At 35.3% G+C, this 24,921-nt stretch overlaps 2 protein-coding genes across 2 annotated transcripts; both read left to right on the top strand.

Moving 5' to 3' along the window:
- Window positions 1-589: 589 nt before the first annotated feature.
- On the top strand, window positions 590-4,542 carry LOC142534198 (nucleobase-ascorbate transporter 6-like). Its single transcript, XM_075641131.1, has 15 exons — window positions 590-829; window positions 936-1,077; window positions 1,539-1,661; window positions 1,745-1,911; window positions 1,998-2,098; window positions 2,191-2,266; window positions 2,390-2,449; window positions 2,534-2,718; window positions 2,879-2,975; window positions 3,180-3,266; window positions 3,394-3,452; window positions 3,528-3,619; window positions 3,713-3,790; window positions 3,878-4,038; window positions 4,116-4,542. The coding sequence occupies exons 2-15, from the start codon at window positions 963-965 to the stop codon at window positions 4,332-4,334; spliced, it is 1,620 nt and encodes a 539-aa protein (XP_075497246.1). The 5' UTR covers window positions 590-829; window positions 936-962; the 3' UTR covers window positions 4,335-4,542.
- Window positions 4,543-23,054: 18,512 nt separating this feature from the next.
- On the top strand, window positions 23,055-24,292 carry LOC142534192 (uncharacterized). Its single transcript, XM_075641123.1, has 3 exons — window positions 23,055-23,444; window positions 23,550-23,689; window positions 23,992-24,292. Exons 1-3 carry the CDS (start codon window positions 23,177-23,179, stop codon window positions 24,106-24,108), a joined length of 525 nt encoding a protein of 174 aa, XP_075497238.1. The 5' UTR covers window positions 23,055-23,176; the 3' UTR covers window positions 24,109-24,292.
- Window positions 24,293-24,921: the final 629 nt, after the last annotated feature.

The raw sequence follows: 24,921 nt of genomic DNA, 5'->3' as shown, positions 1-24,921 counted from the left end.
TTGCAGACAATTGTCCAAAAGATTCCGTCAATTCAAAATGGCAGCAAAATATAGAGTGAGAGACTGTAAAAATGAACAGACAAAAGGAAAGAAAGACTCACATGCAAGTAAACATGGGGTGCATTGAATATCGTATCTGAAGAACAAATTAAAGAACTCACGCAGCATGCTACTGCATGATATATGTATATATTTTGGTATATATTTCATATTTTGTCATTTTAAGAAAACAATAAGCATGTGGTACTGTGAGATCTAGCCATGCTACGGATTTCAAATAATTTAGCTTAAAATGCATATTATATTGTCTACTTGTGATTAAATGGAATAATAATAATAATAATATTCTCAAAAAAGAATGGAATAATTATAATGTCCAAATAATTATGAGAAAAAATAAAGGTGGCGGATGCCCATTAACTTTATCTTTTACTTGAGAGAAGAACAAAGGCAAGTGCTTGATTCTGCAAATGACTAGTTAATAACACGTCTAAAGAAAGAAGAACAAATCTATATGTTTTTTTTAAATTTATGGTACGTATGTGAGAGACAAATCAAATAGATTCCCTAGGAATGGTTTGTTTTGATTTCTTTCTCACTTTTGGTTTAATTATCTTGCTTTTTCTCTTTATTCACTCTACTTTGCATTTAGGTCCATAATTCACATTTGCTTTATGTTTTCTTGAAATGCATGTAGCATTTTGTTCTGCAACACATTAAGTAACCTTGGCAATGCTTTTATCATTGACTAGAATAGCTTTGCATTTGTTCTTGAAAGTTTTGTCTATCTGAAGACTACTGCAGATCATTGGCAGAGTGGAAATTCTTGGTGGGGGTTCTTGATTTGGAGATTTTTGGTTAGTGTTTTCATTTGTTTACGTGTAAATCTGGGTAAGAAAATGTATGGAGTGAGAGTTTATGTATTTATTTTACAGTGAGTTGGAAAAAAGGTACAGCAAATAATGGCAGGAGGCGGAGCAGCTGCACCACCACCAAAACAAGATGAGTTGATACCACATCCAGTCAAAGATCAGCTCCCCGGTGTTTCTTACTGCATTACAAGCCCACCTCCTTGGCGTTAGTCCTCTTCCTATATCCATGTTGTCTCCATGCAATCGTATTTGTAAAGCTTCAAATTTAATGTTTATTGTTTGTAAAAATTAAAGTTTTGAATTGCACCATCTTCTTAATTTTTGGGTTCAGACTTGTGTTGTGCTTTTCTTAAATATTTTGTTTTGTTTTGTTTTGTTTGGGTGTTTTGATGTGTGGTTGATAGTTCAAAATCCACCAATAGCATCTCAACAAAATACACAAAAAAGTACAAGGATTATGCTCTAGGTTCTTGAACTTGTTAGCTCTTGAGCTTATGGAAAGCAACACAATCTATCTTTAACTGGTGTCAAGATCATAAACCTTAAATTTAGCATGCAATTTTTGTTCCCATTTTGAATGTTATGCACTTGATCAACTTTTTGGATAAGCTAATCTAGCGTGTTAGCTAAATTCTTGTTTTAATATTTTATTGTTGCTTAATGCAGCTGAGGCAATACTGCTTGGTTTCCAGCACTACATTGTGATGCTTGGTACTACGGTTCTCATACCCTCCTTTCTGGCTCCTCAAATGGGAGGAGGAAAGGCAAATATTTTATTTACTGAAAAGGGCTCGATTTTGAATGGTTTTCAAGAACTAAGACGATTTCTTGATTTTAACTAAAAAAACTGGTTCCGTGGTTAGGAAGAGAAGGCTCAATGATTCAGACACTACAATTTGTTGCTGGATTGAACACGCTAGCTCAGATATTACTCGGGACTCGACTGCCAGCTGTGATCGGTGGTTCTTATACATATATCCCCGCAACTTTGTCAATTGTCTTGGCTGGTCGATATAGTGAAATTTTGGAACCTGTAGAGGTGATAAATGAGCCCTCCAATCGTTTTTAGCCTTCGTAAAAGAGTCCTATTTGTTAGTTTGATCCAGTAATTTGTGTCATGTGTAGAGATTCAAGAGGATTATGAGAGGAATTCAGGGGGCTATGATTGTAGCTTCCACTCTTCAGATAGTTATCGGCTTCAGTGGCCTTTGGAGAAACGTTACTAGGTGTTGTAACTACATTCTCTTTGAAATGCATTATATTTTTGAATTTTGAGTAGAAGTGACTAAATCAGTTTCATTTCATGTGCAAAATCCAGGTTCATGAGTCCACTTTCTACAGTTCCACTGGTAGCTCTCAGTGGATTTGGGCTTTATGAGCTTGGTTTTCCTCTGGTAAGCATTAAAGTGTTCTTTTAGAAAATGAAATCGAGTGTTTCAAAGCTAAGCTGATTTCCGAATATCGTCGCTTAATGCTTCCCTAAAACTGAACTGTTCCCTGCTTTTCTACATTTCCAGGTAGCAAAATGTGTGGAGATTGGATTGCCTCAGCTTATCTTACTAGTGATCTTTTCGCAAGTGAGTTTCATTGCATATTGTCATGTACCATCCTCTCCATGTTCGGAACTTCTATCAATATAATATGCTGAATGGCTTTTGCAGTGCTTACCTCATCTGATGAAAGGTGGAAAACACGTCTTTACTCGTTTTGCTGTGCTATTCTCGGTCATTTTAGTGTGGATTTATGCTCATTTACTGACCATTGGTGGAGCATACAAAAATGCCGCACCAACAACTCAATTAAGCTGTAGAACTGACCGTGCTGGAATCATAAGTGTCGCTCCTTGGTAAGGCTCGTTGTGTGGTTTCCATAACCTGGTAAAATTTCACCTTTTGTTCAGTGGTTCTCGAGAAAATATGACAGCCATGAGAAATGGGTGAAAGTTCATAATATTCTCAGATTCTTGGAGCTGGTAACTTCTACTGATAAATTCTGACTTTCTACAGGATCAGAGTTCCGTATCCATTTCAATGGGGAGCTCCTACTTTCCATGCTGGAGAAGCATTCGCCATGATGGCGACTTCATTTGTTACCCTTGTTGAGGTGCTTATATTTTGTCAAGAATCCTATAAACAAATAATTCGATGCATCATTGCATGTTTCTGTTGGTTTTATTTTCATAGGCAGTTTCAATAGAACTAGAACCCATGAAGTTCTGGAAACTGGACTTGGACTTGATTCAGTTACACCCCAGGTTGTAGCGATTCTCGTGGTAATTAACATTTATTTTGCTTTACCAATTGGCAGTCCACTGGTGCTTTCATTGCTGTGTCAAGGTATGCCAGTGCAACTCCTATGCCGCATTCTGTTCTCAGCCGAGGGGTTGGCTGGCAGGTAATTGGGCTTAAAAGTCATTAACTTTGCATTCATAGACACGGCCAAAATCTCACAAGAATATGAATTCTATGGTTATTTGAGTTCTTTTGGCTACAAAATTACAAAATGGACTGTCTGTTTTCAGGGTCTCGGCATATTGTTTTCTGGAATTTTTGGAACTGGAAACGGGTCATCTGTTTCTATGTAGGATTCTTTCTTTTGCTCCCTTGGTTTAGCATAAACTTGCACTTGTAAACTCTGAACTCTCATATTGGACAGTGAAAATGCCGGTTTGCTCGGGTTGACACGAGTTGGAAGCCGAAGAGTTGTACAAGTTTCTGCTGTTTTTATGATATTCTTTTCCGTACTAGGCAAGTAAACGGATAATTTTTTCCTTGTCATTCCAAATAAACTAGAAAGAAACTTCTCTATGATGTTTAAATTCTAACTTTGACCAAATTCAGGCAAATTCGGAGCTGTCTTTGCTTCAATTCCGGCTCCAATCGTTGCTGCGTTGTATTGCATTCTGTTTGCCTATGTTGGTATGCATGATCCTACGAAGTTTATTTATAATTTTCAATATATCTCACATGAATTAGCCCATTGAAATTCAAGAATTGAAAACTCAGGGGTAGGAGGTCTGGGTTTCCTGCAATTCTGCAACATGAATGCCTTCAGAACAAAGTTCATTCTTGCATTCTCAATCTTCATGGGATTATCCATACCGCAATATTTCAACGAGTACAGATCTGTAAAGGGCTATGGCCCAATCCATTCCTCAGCAAAATGGGTAAGCATTGAGCACGTAATCTAAATTTCTGAACAACACGTGAATTCAAGAATTTGATTATTGGCTCCTATTGGCAGTTCAACGATATGATCAACGTTCCTTTCTCGTCCGAACCATTCGTTGCTGGAGTTTTGGCTCTGATTTTGGATGTCACGTTGCCTCCGAAAGACGGCACGACGAGGAAAGATAGAGGCATGCATTGGTGGGATAGGTTCCAATCATATAAAACCGATACAAGAAGTGAAGAGTTCTATTCGTTGCCTTGCAATCTCAACAAATTCTTCCCATCTGTGTAGATGTAGAGAGAAATTGACAAAGCCATGAAGTCAAGTTTTTTTTTCTTGGTTGGTTTTACAAGGACTTGGTGTGTGTTTTGGTTTAGCAGCAACCCTTGCTTTATTTTGTTAACAAATCAAAGATGTCATTAGTGTTTTCTATGAACAAAGAACAGGAAACTTCATATTTGCTCCGTGGAATGGCTATGGCACTCCAATCTATCTATTATATATTATTTTCGTATACAAATTTATATTGGACCTTTTGAGGCAATTATATACCCTGGAAAATGAAGGATGAAATGCCAACAACGTCCGATTTAATTTTATTGGAACTGAGAGATGTAAATACCATGTAGTAAAGTTTGATCTTGAGCCTTTCATTTGTTTCTCTTCGATGAAATAAAAATAGGATTCACCAACAGTCGGACAATTGAAGAATGTTGGGGCGTCTCGTAAGGATCAAGATAAAGATCACTGGTTCTTTGACAGCACCATAATATCAGATTGGGAAGTTGATTCTATATCGTCTCTTCCTCAGAGAGAGACAAAAATTCAAACGTTTATTAATCCATCCATTTACTCATACTTATTCAATTGGAAGTCTTGATCCAAGTATGTTTGCAAGCGAGAGAAACGCGTCTCTATTAAAAAATCGAAGAAAAAGTTTAATCCGATGGTGTTTAAAAAGGAGTTAACAGTTATGAATAATCCAACCAAAGTAATAGATTGTTCATTTACATCTATCGAAATGAGAGTATCCATGATACAAGTAATCTATCTATACACGTCTGCATTTATCCGACGAACCTTGGGTTTTTAATGGATGTATTTTTTGTCCATACTTCTATTATTTTTTTTATTCTGGATTACGAGATGGACTTTACCGAGACAAAATGGACCAACCGGATGGGTTGGCCCGCCCCATACCACCAAATAAATTGGACGAAACGTACTCCAAACACTCCAATTTATAGATATATTTGGGGGGTTGGCCCGCAGCCCGACAAAGCGCACCATTTGGTGAACGGGCCGGGCCAATCCGTCATTTGAGCGTATTAACAAATTGTCAATCCAACTCATCTGTTTGACAAGACAGGGCGATCAATCCGACATACCTATCGACCCATTTTGACAACTCTAGTCATATATTAACATTGTTCACATTTAATTATATAACTAAATCAAAGGCTATATTGATTCTAAAGAAATTAACATATTACATATGGTTCAATCATTTAGTTGTAATTTTAATTTATTTGCACATTAATTATTTATCATACATCAATCAAATCATTATATATAAAATAACATTATTACCCTTAATGTATGACTTTTATTTACATTCTTAATTTTTAAAAGGATATAAAAGGATAAAATTGTAATTTATTAGATATATCAAATTTAATCAGTTAAGGTAAAAATATTATTATTTATCCTTTATTACTTTACATTTACCTCAAATATTTGAACAATAACTTATTTTTTCTTGATCACATCCATACAGGTAATCGGCCCCGTATAATATTGGCTTCTTTTCTCGCACCGACCAGCCTAGGAAAATATATGAATATTTTCCCACTTTTCTAAGATGTTTTACCAATATAAAACGAAATGTGGTTTCATTATTAATCCATGAAATAAAGTAATTCACGTGTCAGTAGCACTTTTGTCGATACGCAAAAATACAAATCTCACGTGCACAATGGGGTCCGAAACCACAATGGGAAATGATAAAAACAGAAATGGTCTAGGTACGTTGAATAAAATGATCAAACTATGTTATTTAGCATGTTTACGTAGTTTAAAAAATTTAAGTTATATCGTTAATATCATGATCTTACAATTGAAATCATAGCTAATGTCATATATTCGATTTTCATTGATTGTAACATGTGCAATCATTTGGAATGAGATTGTTTATGTGCAATAATTATCTCTGTTGGGTAGAACGATCAAACCATATCGCTTGGGCTGCTATGTAATTTAAAATTTTTTGAGTTACATAATTATTATCAACTGTAACTTTTGATAAAACTACAAATGTTTATGAAATAAATTACAAACCAAACAACTATTTTACACGAGATGACACTATGCCCACCACTTTTTTGTTAATTTATCCTAATTTTCACACTTTATTGTCTCTATATATTCAAGCAGACATGCAAATTTGCGTAAAATCATCTGCGTCGTTTAGCAGCCAAGAAGACAGCCTCGTACATGTGTCGTTCCGTGACCGGTTCGTTTGGCAAACAATGCCCGACCTAACAAATACATCTGATCTAAAATATTTAAATTTGATTAACCGGAGTGAAATTTCACATTGATTAAAAAAGAAATCAAATTTATTTTCTCAATTAATATTAGATAAACATTTATATATTTTTTTTGGGATTTTCCTATGAACTACTCAACAACAAAAAAGTAAAATCAATAGCCTTTTGTTTTATAAAAACTATAATCGATGATAACAATGTGATTTTAATATTTTAATTTATACAATAATACTAATGTCAATTTCAATTTTTTTTATAAAAAACAATTATTGCACCTCGACGAAAATAAATAATTTGCATGGAATTGTTAGATCCCATCGGATGATGGAAAGTGTAAAAGAAAGTGGAGGGTCTCTGTGAGAATTATGAGTGGGGTGACGTGTTGAAAAGGTTGTCGACTTGTCTCTCACTTTTAGCCTTTTTTAGTACGTGTTGTTGCTAATCGACTACCTACGGTTTACAATTCTACACTGTTTTCATCTTCACAATTCTTTTTTTTTAAAAAAAAATTGTATATTGTTGAATAAAAAAATTAATTGTGACAAATGTCGGCAATAGGTGGTGGGACCAAAGATAGCAGACTCTATTGAATAATCTTGGGGGCAAAAAAAATGGGTTGTTTGATTAATAATTCAGAAGACGGGACAAGGGGCTCTATAAATAGAGTTCCCCCTTCATTCTGAAATCATCTCTTCTTCGAGTTTTCTCTCATCTTATAAGTATTTGAGTGCTTAGTTCTATAATATTTGTGAGGCGTTTGTTCTCCTGTATTAAGAGGGTGTGTGTTCTCTTTGAAAACACAGTGAGTGGGTTGTACACCACAAAATATTATAGGAATTCTTTTCATCTTGTCCGTGGTTTTTACCCTAATAATTTTTAGAGGTTTTCCACGTAAATCTCGGTGTCAAGTTTATTCTTTATTTTCGTGTTTATTATCTCAAATTCCGCACGTGGGACCAAAAAGGGGTATCAGAGCCTTGGTTTAAAATTTCTTAAAATTCTGAGTATGCTCTGTGGTTGCAGCCTAGACAGATCTTCCACATCAGAAAAGATTTTTTTTTGAGATTTTTTATTAAGTCAAGATTATTTTGTTCAGTCTACTAAAATTGTTGTAGACATAATGACGGGAAGGTACGAGATATCAAAGTTCAACGGAAGCAATTTTATGCTGTGAAAAATAAAGATACAAACAGTTTTAAGAAAGAAAAATTGCTTGGCGGCTATTGGAGATAGACCGATGGAAATTACGGACGATGGAAAGTGAAACGAGATGAATGACAATGTTGTTATCAATTTACACTTGGCTATATCAGACGAAGTACTGTCAAGTATCTCTGAGATAAAAACAGCCAAAGTTATCTGGGATATCTGACAAAGATGTACGTGGTCAAGTCGCTACACAACATGATTTTCCTAAAGAGAAGATTTTATACTCTTCGGATGGCGGAATCCTCATCGATGACCGACCATATCAACACACTAAATACTCTATTTGCCCAACTCACTTCCATGGGGCATAAAATAGGGGAAAATGAACGTGCGGAACTTCTACTTCAAAGTCTACCAGATTCATATGATCAACTTATCATCAACATTACCAACAATATTCTTATGGGCTTTCTAAAATTCGACGATGTCTTAACTGCGGTTCTCGATGAAGAAAGTCGGCGCAAGAATAAGGAAGATAGGTTGGTAACTTCGAAGCAGGCAGAGGCTTTACCGATGATAAGAGGAAAATTTATGGACCGTGACTCCAGTGGGAGCCAAAGACAAGGTAGATTAAAGTCGAGAAGTAAGAAGAAAAATATTTACTGCTTTAAATGTGGCGGTAAATGACACTTCAAGAAAGAGTGTACGAATATCATAAAAGCTCTCAAGGAAATGTGGCCAGTACTTCAGACAGTGGTGAAATATTATTCAGCGAAGCACCAACTGTTGCAGAAGGCATGCACAAATTTTGTGACACATGGATTATAGATTCAGGAGCGACATGGCATATGACGTCTCGGAGAGAATGGTTTGATCATTATGAACCAGTCTCAGGAGGATCTGTATTCATGGAGAATGATTATGCCTTGGAAATCACAGGGGTCGGTACTGTCAAAATTAAAATGTTTGATGGCACCATTCGCACCATACAGGAGGTACGACATATGAAAAGACTGACGAAAAATCTTTTGTCCTTGGGGCAATTAAATGACATCGGATGTAAAACTCGTATCGAGAACGGGATCATGAAAATTGTGAAGGGTGCGCTTGTGGTTATGAAGGTGGAAAAAATTGCTGCAAATCTGTATGTACTTTTGGGAGAAACACACAAAGAGGCGGAACTAGTTGTTGCATCAATTGGTTCAGGAGAAGAATTAACAGTGTTATGGCATAGAAAGCTCGGGCATATGTCAGAACGTGAATTGAAAATTCTCTCAGAATAGAAGCTACTGCCGGGACTTACAAAAGTATCACTACCATTTTGTGAGCAATGTGTTACCAGTAAACAACACAGATTAAAGTTTGGTACTTCTACTGCCAGGATCAACATCATATTGGAGCTGATTCATTCGGATGTTTTGCAAACACCGGTTGTATCCCTAGGAGGAGTGAGATACTTTGTCTCGTTCATTGATGATTTCTCTAGGAGATGTTGGGTGTATCCAATCAAGAAGAAATCAGATGTTTTCCAAGTCTTCAAAGATTTCAAAGCGCGAGTTGAACTTGATTCAGAAAAGAAGATCAAGTGTCTAAGGACTGACAATGGATGAGAATATAACAGTGACAAATTTGATGCATATTGTCAACATGAGGGCATCAAAAAACAGTTTACGACGGCTTACACACCTCAACAGAATGGAGTGGCGGAGCGGATGAACATGACCTTGTTGGACAGAACAAGAGCTATGTTGAGGATGCAGGTCTAGAAAAGTCATTTTGGGCAGAAGCAGTCAAAACCGCTTGTTATATTATCAATCGTTCTCCTTCAGTGGCGATTGATCTGAAGACTCCGATGGAAATGTGAACTGGGAAGCCGACATATTATTCTCATTTGCATACATTTGGAAGTCCTGTGTACGTTCTGTACAATGAGCAAGAAAGATCAAAGTTGGATTCGAAATCCAGAAAATGTATCTTCTTGGGTTATGCTGATGGAGTAAAGGGGTTTCGCTTGTGGGATCCTACTGTTCACAAGCTTGTCATCAGCAGGGATGTTATCTTCAAGGAAGATAAAGTAAAGGGAGACAAAGGCACATCGAATTCAGAAACTACTATTTTTCAGGTGGAAAATAAGACGGACGAAGGTCAAGTTTCTTGTGAAGCAGTACCAGAGCACGAAAAACAAGAACATGTTGAGTCTGAGGTTTCCAATGTGAGGCAGTCAACTCGAGACAGAAGACCACTAAATTGGCTTTCAGATTATGTCACTGAAAGCAATATTGCATATTGTCTATTACTAGAGGATGGTGAGCCATCGAGTTTTCACGAGGCTACTCAAAGCTCGGATGTATCCTTGTGGATGATAGCTATGCAAGAAGAATTGGAGGCATTGGACAAGAATAAAACTTGGGATCTTGTTATACTACCACGAGGGAGGAAAACCATTAGAAACAGATGTGTCTATAAGATCAAACGTGATGGTAATAACCAAGTGGAGCGGTATCGTGCTAGATTGGTGGTAAAAGGATATGCTCAGATAGAAGGCATCGACTTCAATGAGATATTTTCTCCTGTGGTTCGACTTACAACAGTCAGAGTAGTGTTGGCATCATGTGCCGTGTTTGACCTACATCTAGAACAGCTAGATGTGAAAACGGTATTTCTTCATGGAGATCTTGAAGAAGAAATCTATATGCTCCAGTTAGAAGGTTTTGCGGAAATAGGAAAAGAGAACTTGGTTTGCAGGTTGAACAAATCTCTGTACGATCTCAAACAGGCGCCGATGTGTTGGTACAAGAGATTTGATTCCTATATCATGAGCCTTGGATACAACAGACTGAGTGCAGACCCTTGTATATATTTCAAGAGGTCTGGTGATGATTATATTATTTTACTGTTATATGTGGACGACATGTTGGTAGCAGGCCCCAACAAAGATCAAGTCCAAGGATTGAAGGCATACTTGGCTAGGGAATTTGATATGAAGGACTTGGGACCAGCAAACAAGATTCTAGGGATGCAAGTTCATCGAGACAGAATTAACATAAAGATTTGGCTTTCCTAGAATAAATATTTGAAGAAAATCTTGCAACGCTTCAACATGCAAGGTAATGAGCCAATTTCGACCCATCTTCCTTTTAACTTCAAGTTATCCTCTAAGATGTGTCCTAGCAGTGAAGCAGAGAGGATGGAGATGTCTCGAGTACTATATGCATCAGCAGTGGGAAGTTTGATGTTCGTCATGATCTGTACAAGACCGTACATTGCTCAAGCAGTGGGAGCAGTTAGTCGGTATATGACGAATCCTGGACGAGAGCATTGGAGCACTGTTAAGAGAATCCTTAGATACATTAAGGGTACCTCGAATGCTGAATTTTGTTATGGAGAATCAGATTTTACACTCAGGGGCTATGTCGATTCAGATTATGATGCAGGTGATCCTGATAAGAGAAAATCTACTACTGGTTATGTGTCTACACTTGCAGGGGGAGCTGTAAGCTGGGTTTCAAAACTGCAAACAGTTGTGGCGTTATCTACGACGGAGGCAGAATATATGACAGCTACTCAAACTTGCAAGGAGGCAATATGGATTAAAAGGTTATTGGAGGAGATTGGACAAAAACAAGATAATGTTCCTTTATTTTGTGACATTCAGAGTGCCTTGCACATCGCAAGAAATCCAGCCTTTCATTCCAGAACGAAACAAATTGGAGTACAATTTTACTTTGTGCGGGAAGTAGTAGAAGAAGGAAGCGTGGATATGCAGAAGATCCATACGAAGGACAATATAGCTGATGTTCTGACCAAGCCAGTGAATATTGAAAAGTTTGAGTAGTGTAGATCCTCAAGTGGCCTGGCAGAAACGTAAGTAATAGGGAATAGCAAGATTGAAAAGATGTATGGAGATATGTTTGATTCTCAATCAAATCTCCAAGTGGGAGAAATGTCGGCAATAGGTGCTGGGGCCAAAGGTGGCAGATTCTATTGAATAATCTTGGTGGCAAAAAAACGTGGGTTGTTTGATTAATAATTCAGAAGACGGAAGACGCGTATAAAACGCGTCTTCACACGGACAAGTGGCTCTATAAATAGAGCTCCCCCCTTCATTCTGAAATCATCCCTTCTTCGAGTTTTCTCTCATCTTATAAGCATTTGAGTACTTAGTTCAATAAGGTCATCTCCAACACATATCCTCTATTTTTCATCATCTATCCTTCAAAATAGAGATCCGTGATCTCTATTTTTAAAAACCTTCTCCAACCCATATCCTCTAAAAATATTACAAAATACTCCATTTCTTTTTTTTTTTCATTTTCAAAAACACACACATATAATTATATAATTACATAATGTATTATATAACCGAACTTAATTAATTTGATAAACATAACACAATAAAACATGTATTAAACTCAATTTATTTAACATTAAAATTAATTAATTAAATAATTTGAAATATAATAATATAAAATAGAGCAAAACAAATACATAAAAATACAAAATGACTATTTTGCAATTGTTATGATGAAATTTCAGTAATTTGGTAGAATCTCCATATTGATCTTCAAATGAATAGTGATCCTCCAAAAATGGAGGATCACTTGGAGATTGCATTTGGAGTTGGGTTGGAGCACCAACCCATACTCTATTTTGGAGATTTCCTCCAAAATAGAGATGGTTTGGAGATACTCTAATATTTGTGAGGTGTTTGTTCTCCTATATTAAGAGAGTGTGTGTTCTCTTTGGAAACACAGTGAGTGGGTTGTACACCACAAAATATTATAGTGGAATTCTTTTCATCTTGCCCGTGGTTTTTACCCTAATAATTTTTAGAGGTTTTTCACGTAAATCTCGGTGTCCAGTTTATTCTTTATTTTCGTGTTTATTATCTCAAATTCCGCACGTGAGACCAACAACAAATGTGTCATTTTTGGAAATTGAACATGAAATTAATAGTATGTTCAATCAAGAACGATAGCGCTTCCGTGAGAATGTATAATTTTTTTTATCATTTTTCTGATGCGGTGTTAACATGATATTAATAATTAATATATGTCTAAAGTATCACATTAACATTCATGTGAATAAAAAGACTGACATTGAAAAAATATTGAAAGATACGAGAATAAATTATGTACACACTTAATGTTATTAGGCAAAAACTTGTGTGAGACGGTCTCACGAGTGATATTTTATGAGACGAATCTCTTATTTGGGTTATCCATGAAAAAATATTACTTTTTATGCTGAGAGTATTACTTTTTATTGTGAATATCGGTTGGGTTGACACGTTTCACATATAAAAATTCATGAGACCGTATCATAAGAGACTTAGTCATGTTGTTAATATATGGTAATATTATTTATTTTTTATAATTAAAAATATGACTCCTGACCTATTAGTGTATGAGGAATCTGTGGCTGCTTTGGCTTTTATTATATTTTGAATTTTACCCAAAATAATGTCTATATAGCCTGATAAAATTGCTGCTGCATTCTATTTCTCACGAGTACTCACATGATTTATTTGATTTGTTATTTATTAATTACTATCGTTTCAAGGGTAGAGTAGTCATTTTCCATCGTATTTTTCTAACAATGTTCTATTTAAATTGTTCAAGAAAAGTATTATTTTTATGTCAAAAGTATTACTTTTTATTGTAAATATGAACATAATTGACTCGTCTCACGGATCTTGTCTCACGAAACCGTCTCACAAGAGACATGTCCATATGAAAATATTTAAAAATTAGTTACGATTTGAAACCCATCCATTATTAAATTGAAATTCTAAGAAAGGGTTATTTTTAGTTGAAACAATATTAACAAAAGTGGTTAGCAAAACAATTACTTAGTATGCAAGCCGTATACTTTTAAAATCACAAGCATGACTTATAGACGCGATCAGGGATTTTTTTCGAGAGACGGGTGATATATTGTGGGGATCAGGACGCTAATCATCTTCTTAATCATCATTGGGATAAATGGATCAATTAATTAATTTGGGTCTAATTTTTTTTTTTAAAATTTGCGGAACGTAATTTAATTCAATCTAATACACATATCAGTATAAAGTACAAGTCTTGTATAACAAACATCAAACTCAAACTAAGATTCAACAACTAAATGTCAAGTGCTGAATCCTATCTACAGCAACGTCAAAGTCCGTAGTCTCCACTCTAATCACGATCTCTCATCATCTCATCGACCCTGATCCTGTCACACCTGTTGCCATGCACACATACAAACACGACAATAGCCGGATAACTCCGGTGAGAATAAAATCCCAGTATAAACAATGTATACATGCGATGCATAAAATCATATACAAAAGCATAAGCCATGTATTAAGAACATGAATAATAATTTATGACACATTAGTGAACATAGATAAAACTCTCTAACTCGTCATTTCCGACTCGACTCATCTCTAATCTAGGGATCCCGGTTCCTGGACATTAACACATATATCGAATCTCAGCGATAGAAGTCGATCCGCCCCTAAGCAATATCGATATAAGTCAATAATCCAGTGTCTTGGCATATCCGCCAAAGCTATCCTATGACAATGTGCAATGGGCCAATGACCACTCTATCACTGTCTGGCCCTTCTATCAATGACTCTCGCTCAATAGCTATCGGCTATTCTCTACTTTCTATAAATCAATAGATTAATCATATCAATGTCAAACAATTGCAATAAAATAAAGTATGTGGTTTTAGGGAAACTAGAGTCCAATCTGACTCAAGTTAATCTCCCGGTTAACATCGACTTATATCTTTCTTTTTGTAGTCTCAGTCTGAAGAAATAGAAGTTCTGAATTCAAGGCAGTCAATACAATCTGAAATGTCATATCGAGAAGAACAATATCAATATTTCACTCAATTCAATACTCAATCTGATCAATATCAATCTACTGATGTTTTGACGGCATAACAGCACAATATCGATATCCCCGTCAACTCAACATCACAGATACAATATCATAACTCATAATCAATCAACAAATACAAGTCCAATATCAAATCTGTATATTCTCAATCATATAATCTGAAAATTCATAGCAATTTCATCTACTGTCTGTCCTTCGATCTGATTTCGAATATACGAATACTGATATCACCAGAACACATAATGATAATCAAATCACAATTCCTCCAATACATCAATTTCAAAACTTGTTAGAAATCACTGAAACTTAAATCCTTGTGTAGCTCTTGGCGAGAGGATCTCAGAACTGTGCTCGGATTAAAAATCAGATCGTCGGTACTTGAAAAATCAAATTTCTAACACATGAAGAAGCTTGAGGGTTTTAGGGCTATGGTTCTCTCAATTCTCGTTGCTGTAAATCTGAATTTGATGGATGGGTTTACACGTTTAAGTGCATGGCAAGACATGCGTTCCACTCAAATTCCAATATTATCAATTTAGCCCCTGAATTCTTCACTATTTGCAATTTAGCCCTCAATAACTCTTTTTAATTCCATTACAATCCTAATTAATTACAAAAACCGTGGAATCTAATTCATCATTCCAAAATTCATAAATTAAATAATCTCGAATTAAAATGATATAATCCCGGGCCTTACATATATACTAATAGAATGTATCAAAATGATTACTCATAAAATTCAAATATTTTCAATTGACTAAGGATTAGAATGATAGTTTTCTTCAAACCTAACGAAAATCTAATATTCGACCTGAATGAAAGATGATATAAATGTGATTTTTTACCCGATTAAATAAATAAATATGTTAATATGACAAAAGATATTTTTTGAGAGTCGCGATTGATATCGTCACTAACATCAAAATTGGGTATGAGGATTTTCGGGTATGTAGATGAAGGCGGGTCTTAAAAGATCCTATTCATACCTCATCTGAATACACGATCAAATTAATATATATCTCTGTTTGTGTGTGAGAGAGAGAGATTTTTCGGCTACGTTGTTAATTCTATTATTTTTTTCTTGAATTATGTTAGTCGGATGGAATGAAGAAAATTATTAATATAAAGTTATGACATTTTTATTGGATAATGATGTTAGAATAAATTATTTCTAATATTTCATGATTTTTTATAATGTTTAATTTACTAATTTATATATATATATTTCCTAAAAAAAACTAGTAAATATTGATAGTTTACTCGAAATAATTCAAATTTGAGAAAATATAATAATAGATTACAATAATATTTTTGGGTAGGGTATATATATCTAATCATCCGATGAGTATAAGGATGATGATGAAATTGAATATACGATGAAGATATGAATATATATAATAAATGTGAATTGAGACGGAAGATATAAAATCCTATCTAAATTCGACTCATTGTCATCTCTACCAAGGATAATTATCCCTAATTGGCTAACTCGATCCACAAATGACTTTACATTTTTAAAAAAATATATATATTATGACACAAACATGGTCGTTTCCTAGTTGTCTTATTTATAATCTTACTCGAATAATGCATATGTTTCCAATTGTTGAGAAAGAATAAATGTGAAGAAAGCCGCCACTTTAATAAAACGTTTAAACTTTGAATGCAGTAGTAACTTAAAATTAATAATAGTTTTTTATACTATCTCACGATCTTTATTTATGATACCGATCAACCATGTCCATATATACGATGAAAACAACACTTTGATATAAAAAATAATATTTTTTCATGAGTAACCCAAGTAGATGACATATCTCACAAAATTGAACTATGAAAACGTCTTACAAGGGCGATGTAAAATTAATATTTATTGCTTGAATTTATAAGGAGACCCTTTCATTTATTTTATGAATAATATATGAAAAAAAAAGTTAAATGATTTATCGGCAATGTCCATGAAGCTCCATGATATGTGCAAGGTTCACAGACAGGGCCACTAGATTAGAATGTTTTTTTCTCAGCAATAAACAAATATTCAATTTGTAGTAAAGTCTGTCCCCCCACAATGTACAGATCCATCTAGCAAAAATATAATTTGTAATTATATCCCAATTTAAAGCTGTCCCAACAGTAGAAAACTGGGCCTCTCAACATTTAATATAATAATAATTGGTTCTCCACATAAGGTTAAAAAAATAAAAAATAATTTATTATTTATTTAAATTATCTGTCCAGCTTCTTCTATTTTCTGTTATAATTAGAATTTTCCCTCGAGATTCCTAATTTTTAACAAATAATAAATAAATAATAATAATTTTATAATTTATCCCATATTATTTCATGAAGTAGTCCATTTCCAACATTTAATGTTTTGGAGCTAATATCCCCCAACTTGTCACATGGCTTTACAAAATTGATTCGACTGACATTTATTTAGCAATTGTTCTCGTATACAAAATTCAAGAATTTCTTCATAGTTAGAACTAGCTAGGGTTTCCAGTGGTTTTAAGTCCAAGATTTCGACCAACAAGTCCAATGTAAGACAAAAACTAACGAATTCTTTCTCTACCTAAAACCGAATATTCACGTTTTTAGTTCTAATATCTTATTTTGGCCAAATCAAGAAATGTGGATTTCATTGAACTTCTGCCCATTTTTAGAAATTATTCTCCAAGGTAAATAGCACGTACTTTTTTAGTTTCTGGGATAAGCTGATTAAATGATATGAATATGTAATAAGAGTAATAAATATAAAAAGACAGATATAAGAAGTTTATGCGATGCAATTTCTTATTATATGGTCATGCATGAACAAATGTTTTCACTAATCTACTCTGATATATAATAAGAATAAATTTGATGTAACAAAAAATTTATACATAAGGTCTGGTGAGCCAAAATAATCCTCTGACGATCAGTTCGGGTTGGACGAAAATTTGGTGTGGATCTGCTCAGAGGAACAATAATTAGAGGGCACACGAGATATTTTCGATGTAGCCAGTGTTCTAAAAAAATGATACGTGGATGGCTAACAAGCGCCTAGGCGCTTTTTTAGAATTAATATTTACAATATCTATTAGCATTATATGTTAATGTCTTTAAAATAATTTTTTTTATTATTTTAGATATGAAATCATTGTTTGATATATGTTGAGAGAACATGACTAATACAAAAATAAAATGAAGTTTTTTTTTTTATTTTACGATAATAAATCATTGTTTAAATTAATGAAACATAATTCTCGTGAAATTCGATGTATTAGGAAAGCCAACCAATTGTAATTTTTTTTTTATTGAACAAAACTTTTGTTAATATTTTTAAAAAATTACATTTCATTTTTTAATTGGACTTTTAATTTAAGTTAAAAGACCGATTAAAAAAACTAAAAAAAAACTTAAAAGTCCTAATCACCTAGGACCACCTAGGAGGCATTGTCGCCTACTCTGGCCGACTAGATTTTTTTAAGCAGTCCACCGACGCCTAGCTCCTAGCTCCTGGTGATCGCTTAGGCTGATTTTTTGAACCGTTAGCGTAACCTCTCGGATGCTCAAATCAGTAATGAAATGAAACTTAAATGTACGATAACAGTAATGCTGAGTGACAAAAATAGTGAATATATAAAATCATGGGTTAGTGCTAAGAAATACTTGATATTTATAGAGTAAGGAAGAAAGATATAACTTGTATGAAAAGAAATCTAGTAAAACAAATTTATTGAAATACAAGATTGGCTTGGAGATTTGTATTGACTGGTTTTATTTTTGATTAATTTTGAATTTGAAATATATCCGGACACATTCGATATTATATTCTTATCATAGATGATTTGTCCATGTGTTTTATGTTTAGGAGACTTCATTTCCATTTATGATATTCGCATGAACTCGAGGGTAACCATGATATGAGCTCGGATATCTGGCATTCCCTCCTTGCAAAACTTTTCCTGAGTCGAGATCATCCACAAAGGTTGATACTCACGGGAAATTTAGGATCCGATCCACGCAAGCGTCACTAATCCAGACACGGGCTTCAAAATTACCCTGGGCCTGAAATCACAAATAAGACCGTTAGGAGGGGGCCAGGAGGGTGTCCCGGCGTAGCCCCTCCGACGCTCAAGTCAGAAACTGAGGATATATGGGGGGAGCAGCTAAGGGCGCCGCTGAAAACAATATAGTGAATGAATTATCATATGCTCAAACCTGGTATTTATAGGAGAATACCTAGGCTTGTCATGGGCCAATCACCTGTGGGCCTCAGAGATGGGCCGGATCTTGAAAGATTCATCCCTGGGGTATCACCAGTCTCCCCCTCCCAAGTCGAACTGAATCATAGGTTCAAAGTTCGATTAATTGCGTTGTTCTTGGTCTAGCGGGTGCGAGTTGTGCATTTTCTTCCAGCCGTTCGTCACTGCCGCACGCTCACCCCTTGCTGAGTCGCACTGTCGCGACGCTGCCCTCGCCTCAACCGCCAGCCTCGCCAGCACACTGCTACACCCTCGCCAAGCGCCTCTCACCCTCATGCCATGCACGCGCAGCCGCGCACACGCTCGTCCTCGCCGAGCACTCCTGCCGGGCGCCCCTGCCGAGCACGCCTCGCTCGCCCACAGCAGCTCGCCCACCGCGCGCCTGCCACGCTCGCCCCCAGCAGCTCGCCCACCGTGCGCCTGCCCCGTCTGCCACGCTCGCCCAGGACGAGCGTGTGCGCGGCTGCGCGTGCATGGCAGGAGGGTGAGAGGCGCTTGGCGAGGGTGTAGCAGCGTGCTGGCGAGGCTGGCGGTTGAGGCGAGGGCAGCGTCGCGGCAGTGCGACTCGGCGAGGGGCGAGCGTGCGGCAGTGACGAACGGCTGGAAGAAAATGCACAACTCGCACCCGGTAGACCGAGAACAACGCAATTAATTGAACTTTGAACCTATGATTCAGTTCGACTTGGGAGGGAGAGACTGGTGATACCCCAGGGATGAACCTTTCAAGATTCGGCCCAAACTCCCGGCCCATCTCTGAGGCCCACAGGTGACTGGCCCATGACAAGCCTAGGTATTCTTCTATAAATACCAGGTTTGAGCGTATGATAATTCATTCACTATATTGTTTTCAGCAGCGCCCTTAGCTGCTCCCCCCATATATCCTCAGTCTCTGACTTGAGCGTCGGAGGGGCTACGCCGGGACACCCTCCTGGCTCCCTCCTAACGGTCTTATTTGTGATTTCAGGCCCAGGGTAATTTTGAAGCCCTTGTCTGGATTAGTGACGTTTGCGTGGATCGGACCCTAAATTTCCAGTGAGTATCAAAGGTGTTAGTTTATTTTAAGTTATAAACTCAAGAATAATACCATCTCAAAAGAATTGTCCATTGGGTGGTGTAACATTTTGAGTTTAGAAGTTACTCTTTATTACTTTAATATATCAATATGGATAATCTTAACAGTTTTTTCCTGATTTAATTGTATCAAACATGGGGCAAGGGTCTGTTGGCGCTTCGAGTCGGGTCGTTCGTGCAGGTATTAAAAATACGGATAGCAATACGAGTTTGAATTGTAAAATAGATTCTATAAATTAATTATTTATGTTCTATTTTCCACCTAATTCATTGTCGTCTCTTCAGAGCACAATGTAACTAATTCACTAATTTTCACGTCCCGAGAGCGGGGTTAGTTGACATCGGGTTGTTTTACAATCACGCAATTGAAAACAACAAGCCTCGTAGTACTGTATAAACCAAAAATCAGTTTATTACTCATAATCAATAATAAAATTGTATTTACAACGTATATTCTTAAAACGATAAAAATATGTGGAAGCTTTACAACTTGAATTAAAACTTAACTAAGCGAAAACTAATATAAAATTCTTGATTCATCTTATTATCAGCCCCAAAATTTGTCTTGTTTATCTTCCTCGATTTTCTCTTCTGATTTATCTGGGAAGGGTAGAGTAAGGGGTGAATGATATGATCATCACTCAGCAAGCAGGGGCCGTTCAAGCACATACGTAACAAATACACACGAATTTCGAAAACCACATACCATATCATGCATAACATGATTCTAATAACATATCATCATCATAACCATAAACACAATTTTGGCCAAGGCACTGAGATTCCTCTACCTTCCATGGTTTACTGATATCAGTCCCTAATTTTTACTCCTCTAATCTCACCATGTAAGGGCCATAAACATATCATGCATATTGGGATTTTCACCAATATCCAGTTGAATCCTCACAGTGTCCAAAACATAAAAATACGATAATCATATCAAGAATGTGTAGAAACATAATAGCAGTGCTCGACCAAAACTTTCAAAAACGAAATAATTCATACGCAAAATATTTTAAAACAAACCCTTTTACCTTAGACTGGAAGAAAACTAGAAGAACTCGGAAACCATAGAATAATCATGCAACCGACACTTCGAAAATGTAGCAGCACATCTATTGAAAAATCAGTCGCTTTATAAAATTTTTTGCGCCTTATTAAACCATTGGATCGGGCTTAAACTTTTACAGTACGTACACGAATACGTCAAATAAATTATGAAAGGTGGAGACTGGGTTTGAAAGTCGTTTTAACCTGCTTATGGACAAAAACTCGTAGGTAGGCTTTTCACGCCTAAAATTTGAGCATTTTTATTGCGAAAGTTATAGACAAAAAACTAACAGGTGGATTTGGCTAAAATTTGGATATGTTATTTAAAACATATGAAATCATATTCTGAACGGTGGAGATCGGATTCGGGAAACCCAAGCGAGAGACATAATTTTCTGAACTTGGACATTATTTGATGACGCAGCATAATTTTGGAGAGCAAAATTTGGAAAATATAGAGAGAAAACTCGAAAATTGAGGTGCAAATTTTGAATGAAAGCCTTTTCTATTTATAGATGGGTGGTAAAAATCTTACCATAATTCGATTGATATCATTCCCTAATTTGGAGATGCTCTTTCCATAAATTTTGAGATAATTTTTCCATAAATATTGAGATGCTTCATTGTTGAGAAAAACTGTCTTGTATGTAATATTTATTTTCAATTATATCGATATACAACCTTAATTTATCGTGTATCTTCCACTGGATTTCGAATTTCATGTATTTATTGACTTAAAATTTCAAATATCATGTATTATTTAATATTTTCGAATTTATTATTTTTACAACCATAACTCGAAAATAAATTATTATATATGTATATATTTAAACAAATAATTCAATGCTCAAAAATTTAAATTCTCACACTAATGACCGACCGTGACAACACAACCCTCCAAGATCGTAGCATTTTTACAGCAAGCCACGTGGCACTGCCACCAGAATTTCAGCAACAAATTGCCGGCTAAAAAAAAGTCGAATGATTTGTACATATTTGTTAATCTTAACATCAAATATTTATTTGATGATGTCTTGTAAACATTATACGATACTCGAAACATTCGAACCGACAACCCCACAATTTTGATATTAAAAAAAGACACAATTTACTAAAAAAACCTCAAATAAGAGATTGCCACGTGTTTATAGAAAATTCAGAAAAAAATTATTTTGAACTTGGTCCTGTGCCGGATCAAGTGGACCCTGAGTAGGTTTACATACTCCAGCAACTCTACAATACACAAAACCGTATTGTATATTGTATTGGATCATTTATCGAAAAAGTCATAATAGTTTATATTTGTTGTATCAAAGAGTTGTATTATATATTACTCAAAAAAAAAATTGTATTATATTTGATGTTTAAAGGAATTAATCCCTAATTTTCTAAAATTCGACTGTTTTCTATATTATTCATGCAAATTTTCAACTTGCAATTTTAATCTTATAAGTTGATATCTATTTTTGTTTTTAATCTTATTTTTACTATAGTGAAGACGTGATACTGAAATTTGATGATTTGTCATCTGAAATCGATGACATGATATCGGACATTGCTTGCATGTCTAATGCCACATAGCCCATAGGTTTCCGGTGAAAAAAGCATGATGTTGAGAATAATCATCAATTTAACGGACTAAAACTATAACTTGAAAAATCACAAGACCGACAATAAAAATAGTTAAGTTATATAATCAAAATTGTAATTTCGCCTTTAACTTCCTCTATTAATTATTTTATAGTACCAAAAAACTTTATCATAGAAAGATTATGCTATCAAGGAGGAAAAGAAAATTGTGTACACTTTTGTAATACTCATAATAATTAATATTTTCTAGACTAATTTTAAAATTAATATTTTTGAATGTTCCATGTATACATACATTAAACAATATATAAACTACTACAAAATTATTAGCCAAATAATGTCGTTATCAGGTATATTTAAAATGAGAAATTATTATTATTTATTTATACAATTTTACCCACTATATTTTACTGCATGGTTGTGGGTACTCCTATAGAAAGGGACCATTGGCTAACTCGTCTACTTTCTTTCTTGTAACTCTCCCCTTATCTATCTCCATCTTCTTCGCAAACATCATTGAATCTCTCATTTAAGAACTAAATAATTCAATTATCAGAGGAAAAAAGAGAAGAAGAAAATTAAAGATGGGAAATTGCCAAGCAGTTGATGCGGCAGCATTAGTGATACAGCATCCCAATGGAAAGCTTGAGAGGATGTATTGGCCAATCACCGCAAATGAGGTGATGACAATGAATCCGGGACATTATGTATCTCTCATAATTCCGTTGCCGGCCTCCGGCGACGAGAATACCGGTGATGACGTCAGGTCCGTGAGGTTTACTCGAGTGAAGCTTCTCCGGCCGAGTGATACTCTGGTTCTTGGCCGGGCTTATCGCCTTGTCACTACTCAAGGTCAGTTTTCGAAGAAATAGCTAGTTTGAGCTATATTTTGACAAAGGTGAGATTCGGACAACAATTTTTGAGATGGGATTCATTTTACTTGGTGATTTGTTGTAGAGGTTATGAAAGTGCTTAGAGCAAAGAAACATGCAAAGATGAAGAGAAACCGGTTGGATTCAGGCGAAAACAAGCTGATAGAGAGCACCGGTTCTGAAATTCTGGCAGAAAACTCGGGACTGGAGAAGAATGATCATCAGGTAATCATTTGTTATCTTGGTTCTTAATTAATTTTGGTTTATAAAATCGCAAAATCTTTTTTTGAGCAAAAAATTACAAAAATACTAGAATGTCAGCATTTGTGGCCTACAAACCGACAATGCGAGCAGCAGCAGCACACACTTTGAACTAAATGTATGACTAAATATTATATAACGTCCCTTGAACTCAAATATTTAATTTCCAAGCTATTATTTGAATCAAATACTGTTCTGAAATCAACAACTCAAATCCATATTGTCGTCTTTGAAAGAAACTGATGAAAGCCAAAATATAAAATCAGATTCAAGGCAAAAGATCGTACAGGCACCGCCAGAGGACGGGACCGACAAATTCCACCACCGGACGGTCCAAATCGTGGCGGCCATCTTTGCAAAGCATTTCGGAGTCTACGAGCTGATGATCAGTAATGGAATACGGTGATCAGAAAGTTTCTGCACGCCATCAACTACAAAATATTGTTTGTGTAGTAATGTCTATGTATAAGTTGATAGAATATGGTAGCAAAAATAGACTATTTTCTTGACTAATGCAGAAATCACGGGTAAAGTTTCAGTAAACAATTTCATCACATTTTACCTCAAGTTCTTGAATAATTGAAGACAACTTGGCAAATAAAGATATTTGGCAAAAAACAAATCGCTTTCAATATCATTTATGAATCCTGATCGATATCGTTTTAGGGCCAAGACAACGAAACTCTAGCAGCGAATGACGCCATGAGAAGCTATTTGTTATATAAAATTTTTAGAGTAGTTTTTTTGTGAGATGTTCTAACGAATTTTTACCTGTGAGACGGGTCGACCGTACCTATATTCACAATAAAAAATAATACTCTTAGTATAAAAAGTAATATTTTTTCATGAATGATCCAAATAAGAGATCCGTCTCACAAAATACAATCCGTGAGATCGTCTCACACAAGTTTTTGTCGTATTTTTATTCATATGAAGATAATTAATTAATAATCACTCTCATGAATATAACATGGAATAACGAGCGTTTTATAGTTATCGACAAGAACATAAATTACAATTTAACAAATATAACATATTGTTTCGATCAATGATCTTCTAATAGAGAAGAATTATCTCAATAGTTTACTTACGCATTGTAAGAATTGCACACACGATAGTTGTTTATTATCCATTACAAGATTGAGTATTTACACGTTGATTATACTAAGCACACTACAAAAAAAAAATCTGATCGC

Source organism: Primulina tabacum, unplaced genomic scaffold, assembly GCF_025594145.1.
Source record: "Primulina tabacum isolate GXHZ01 unplaced genomic scaffold, ASM2559414v2 Contig420, whole genome shotgun sequence".
NCBI classification, from domain to species: Eukaryota; Viridiplantae; Streptophyta; class Magnoliopsida; order Lamiales; family Gesneriaceae; genus Primulina; species Primulina tabacum.
The sequence above is the reverse complement of the archived record's forward strand: the minus strand, read 5'-3'. Positions and strand labels throughout refer to the sequence as shown.

What these genes read in the sequence shown, in the direction of transcription:
- LOC142534198 (XM_075641131.1), top strand. Translation starts at nt 963, where the DNA reads ATGGCAGGAGGCGGAGCAGCTGCACCACCACCAAAACAAGATGAGTTG. An exon ending in ATGAGCTTGGTTTTCCTCTG is followed by an intron (nt 2,267 to 2,389) that starts GTAAGCATTAAA and finishes CTACATTTCCAG; the next exon opens with GTAGCAAAATGTGTGGAGAT. An exon ending in AACGGGTCATCTGTTTCTAT is followed by an intron (nt 3,453 to 3,527) that starts GTAGGATTCTTT and finishes CATATTGGACAG; the next exon opens with TGAAAATGCCGGTTTGCTCG.
- LOC142534192 (XM_075641123.1), top strand. Translation starts at nt 23,177, where the DNA reads ATGGGAAATTGCCAAGCAGTTGATGCGGCAGCATTAGTGATACAGCAT. An exon ending in TCGCCTTGTCACTACTCAAG is followed by an intron (nt 23,445 to 23,549) that starts GTCAGTTTTCGA and finishes GATTTGTTGTAG; the next exon opens with AGGTTATGAAAGTGCTTAGA. An exon ending in TGGAGAAGAATGATCATCAG is followed by an intron (nt 23,690 to 23,991) that starts GTAATCATTTGT and finishes ATATAAAATCAG; the next exon opens with ATTCAAGGCAAAAGATCGTA.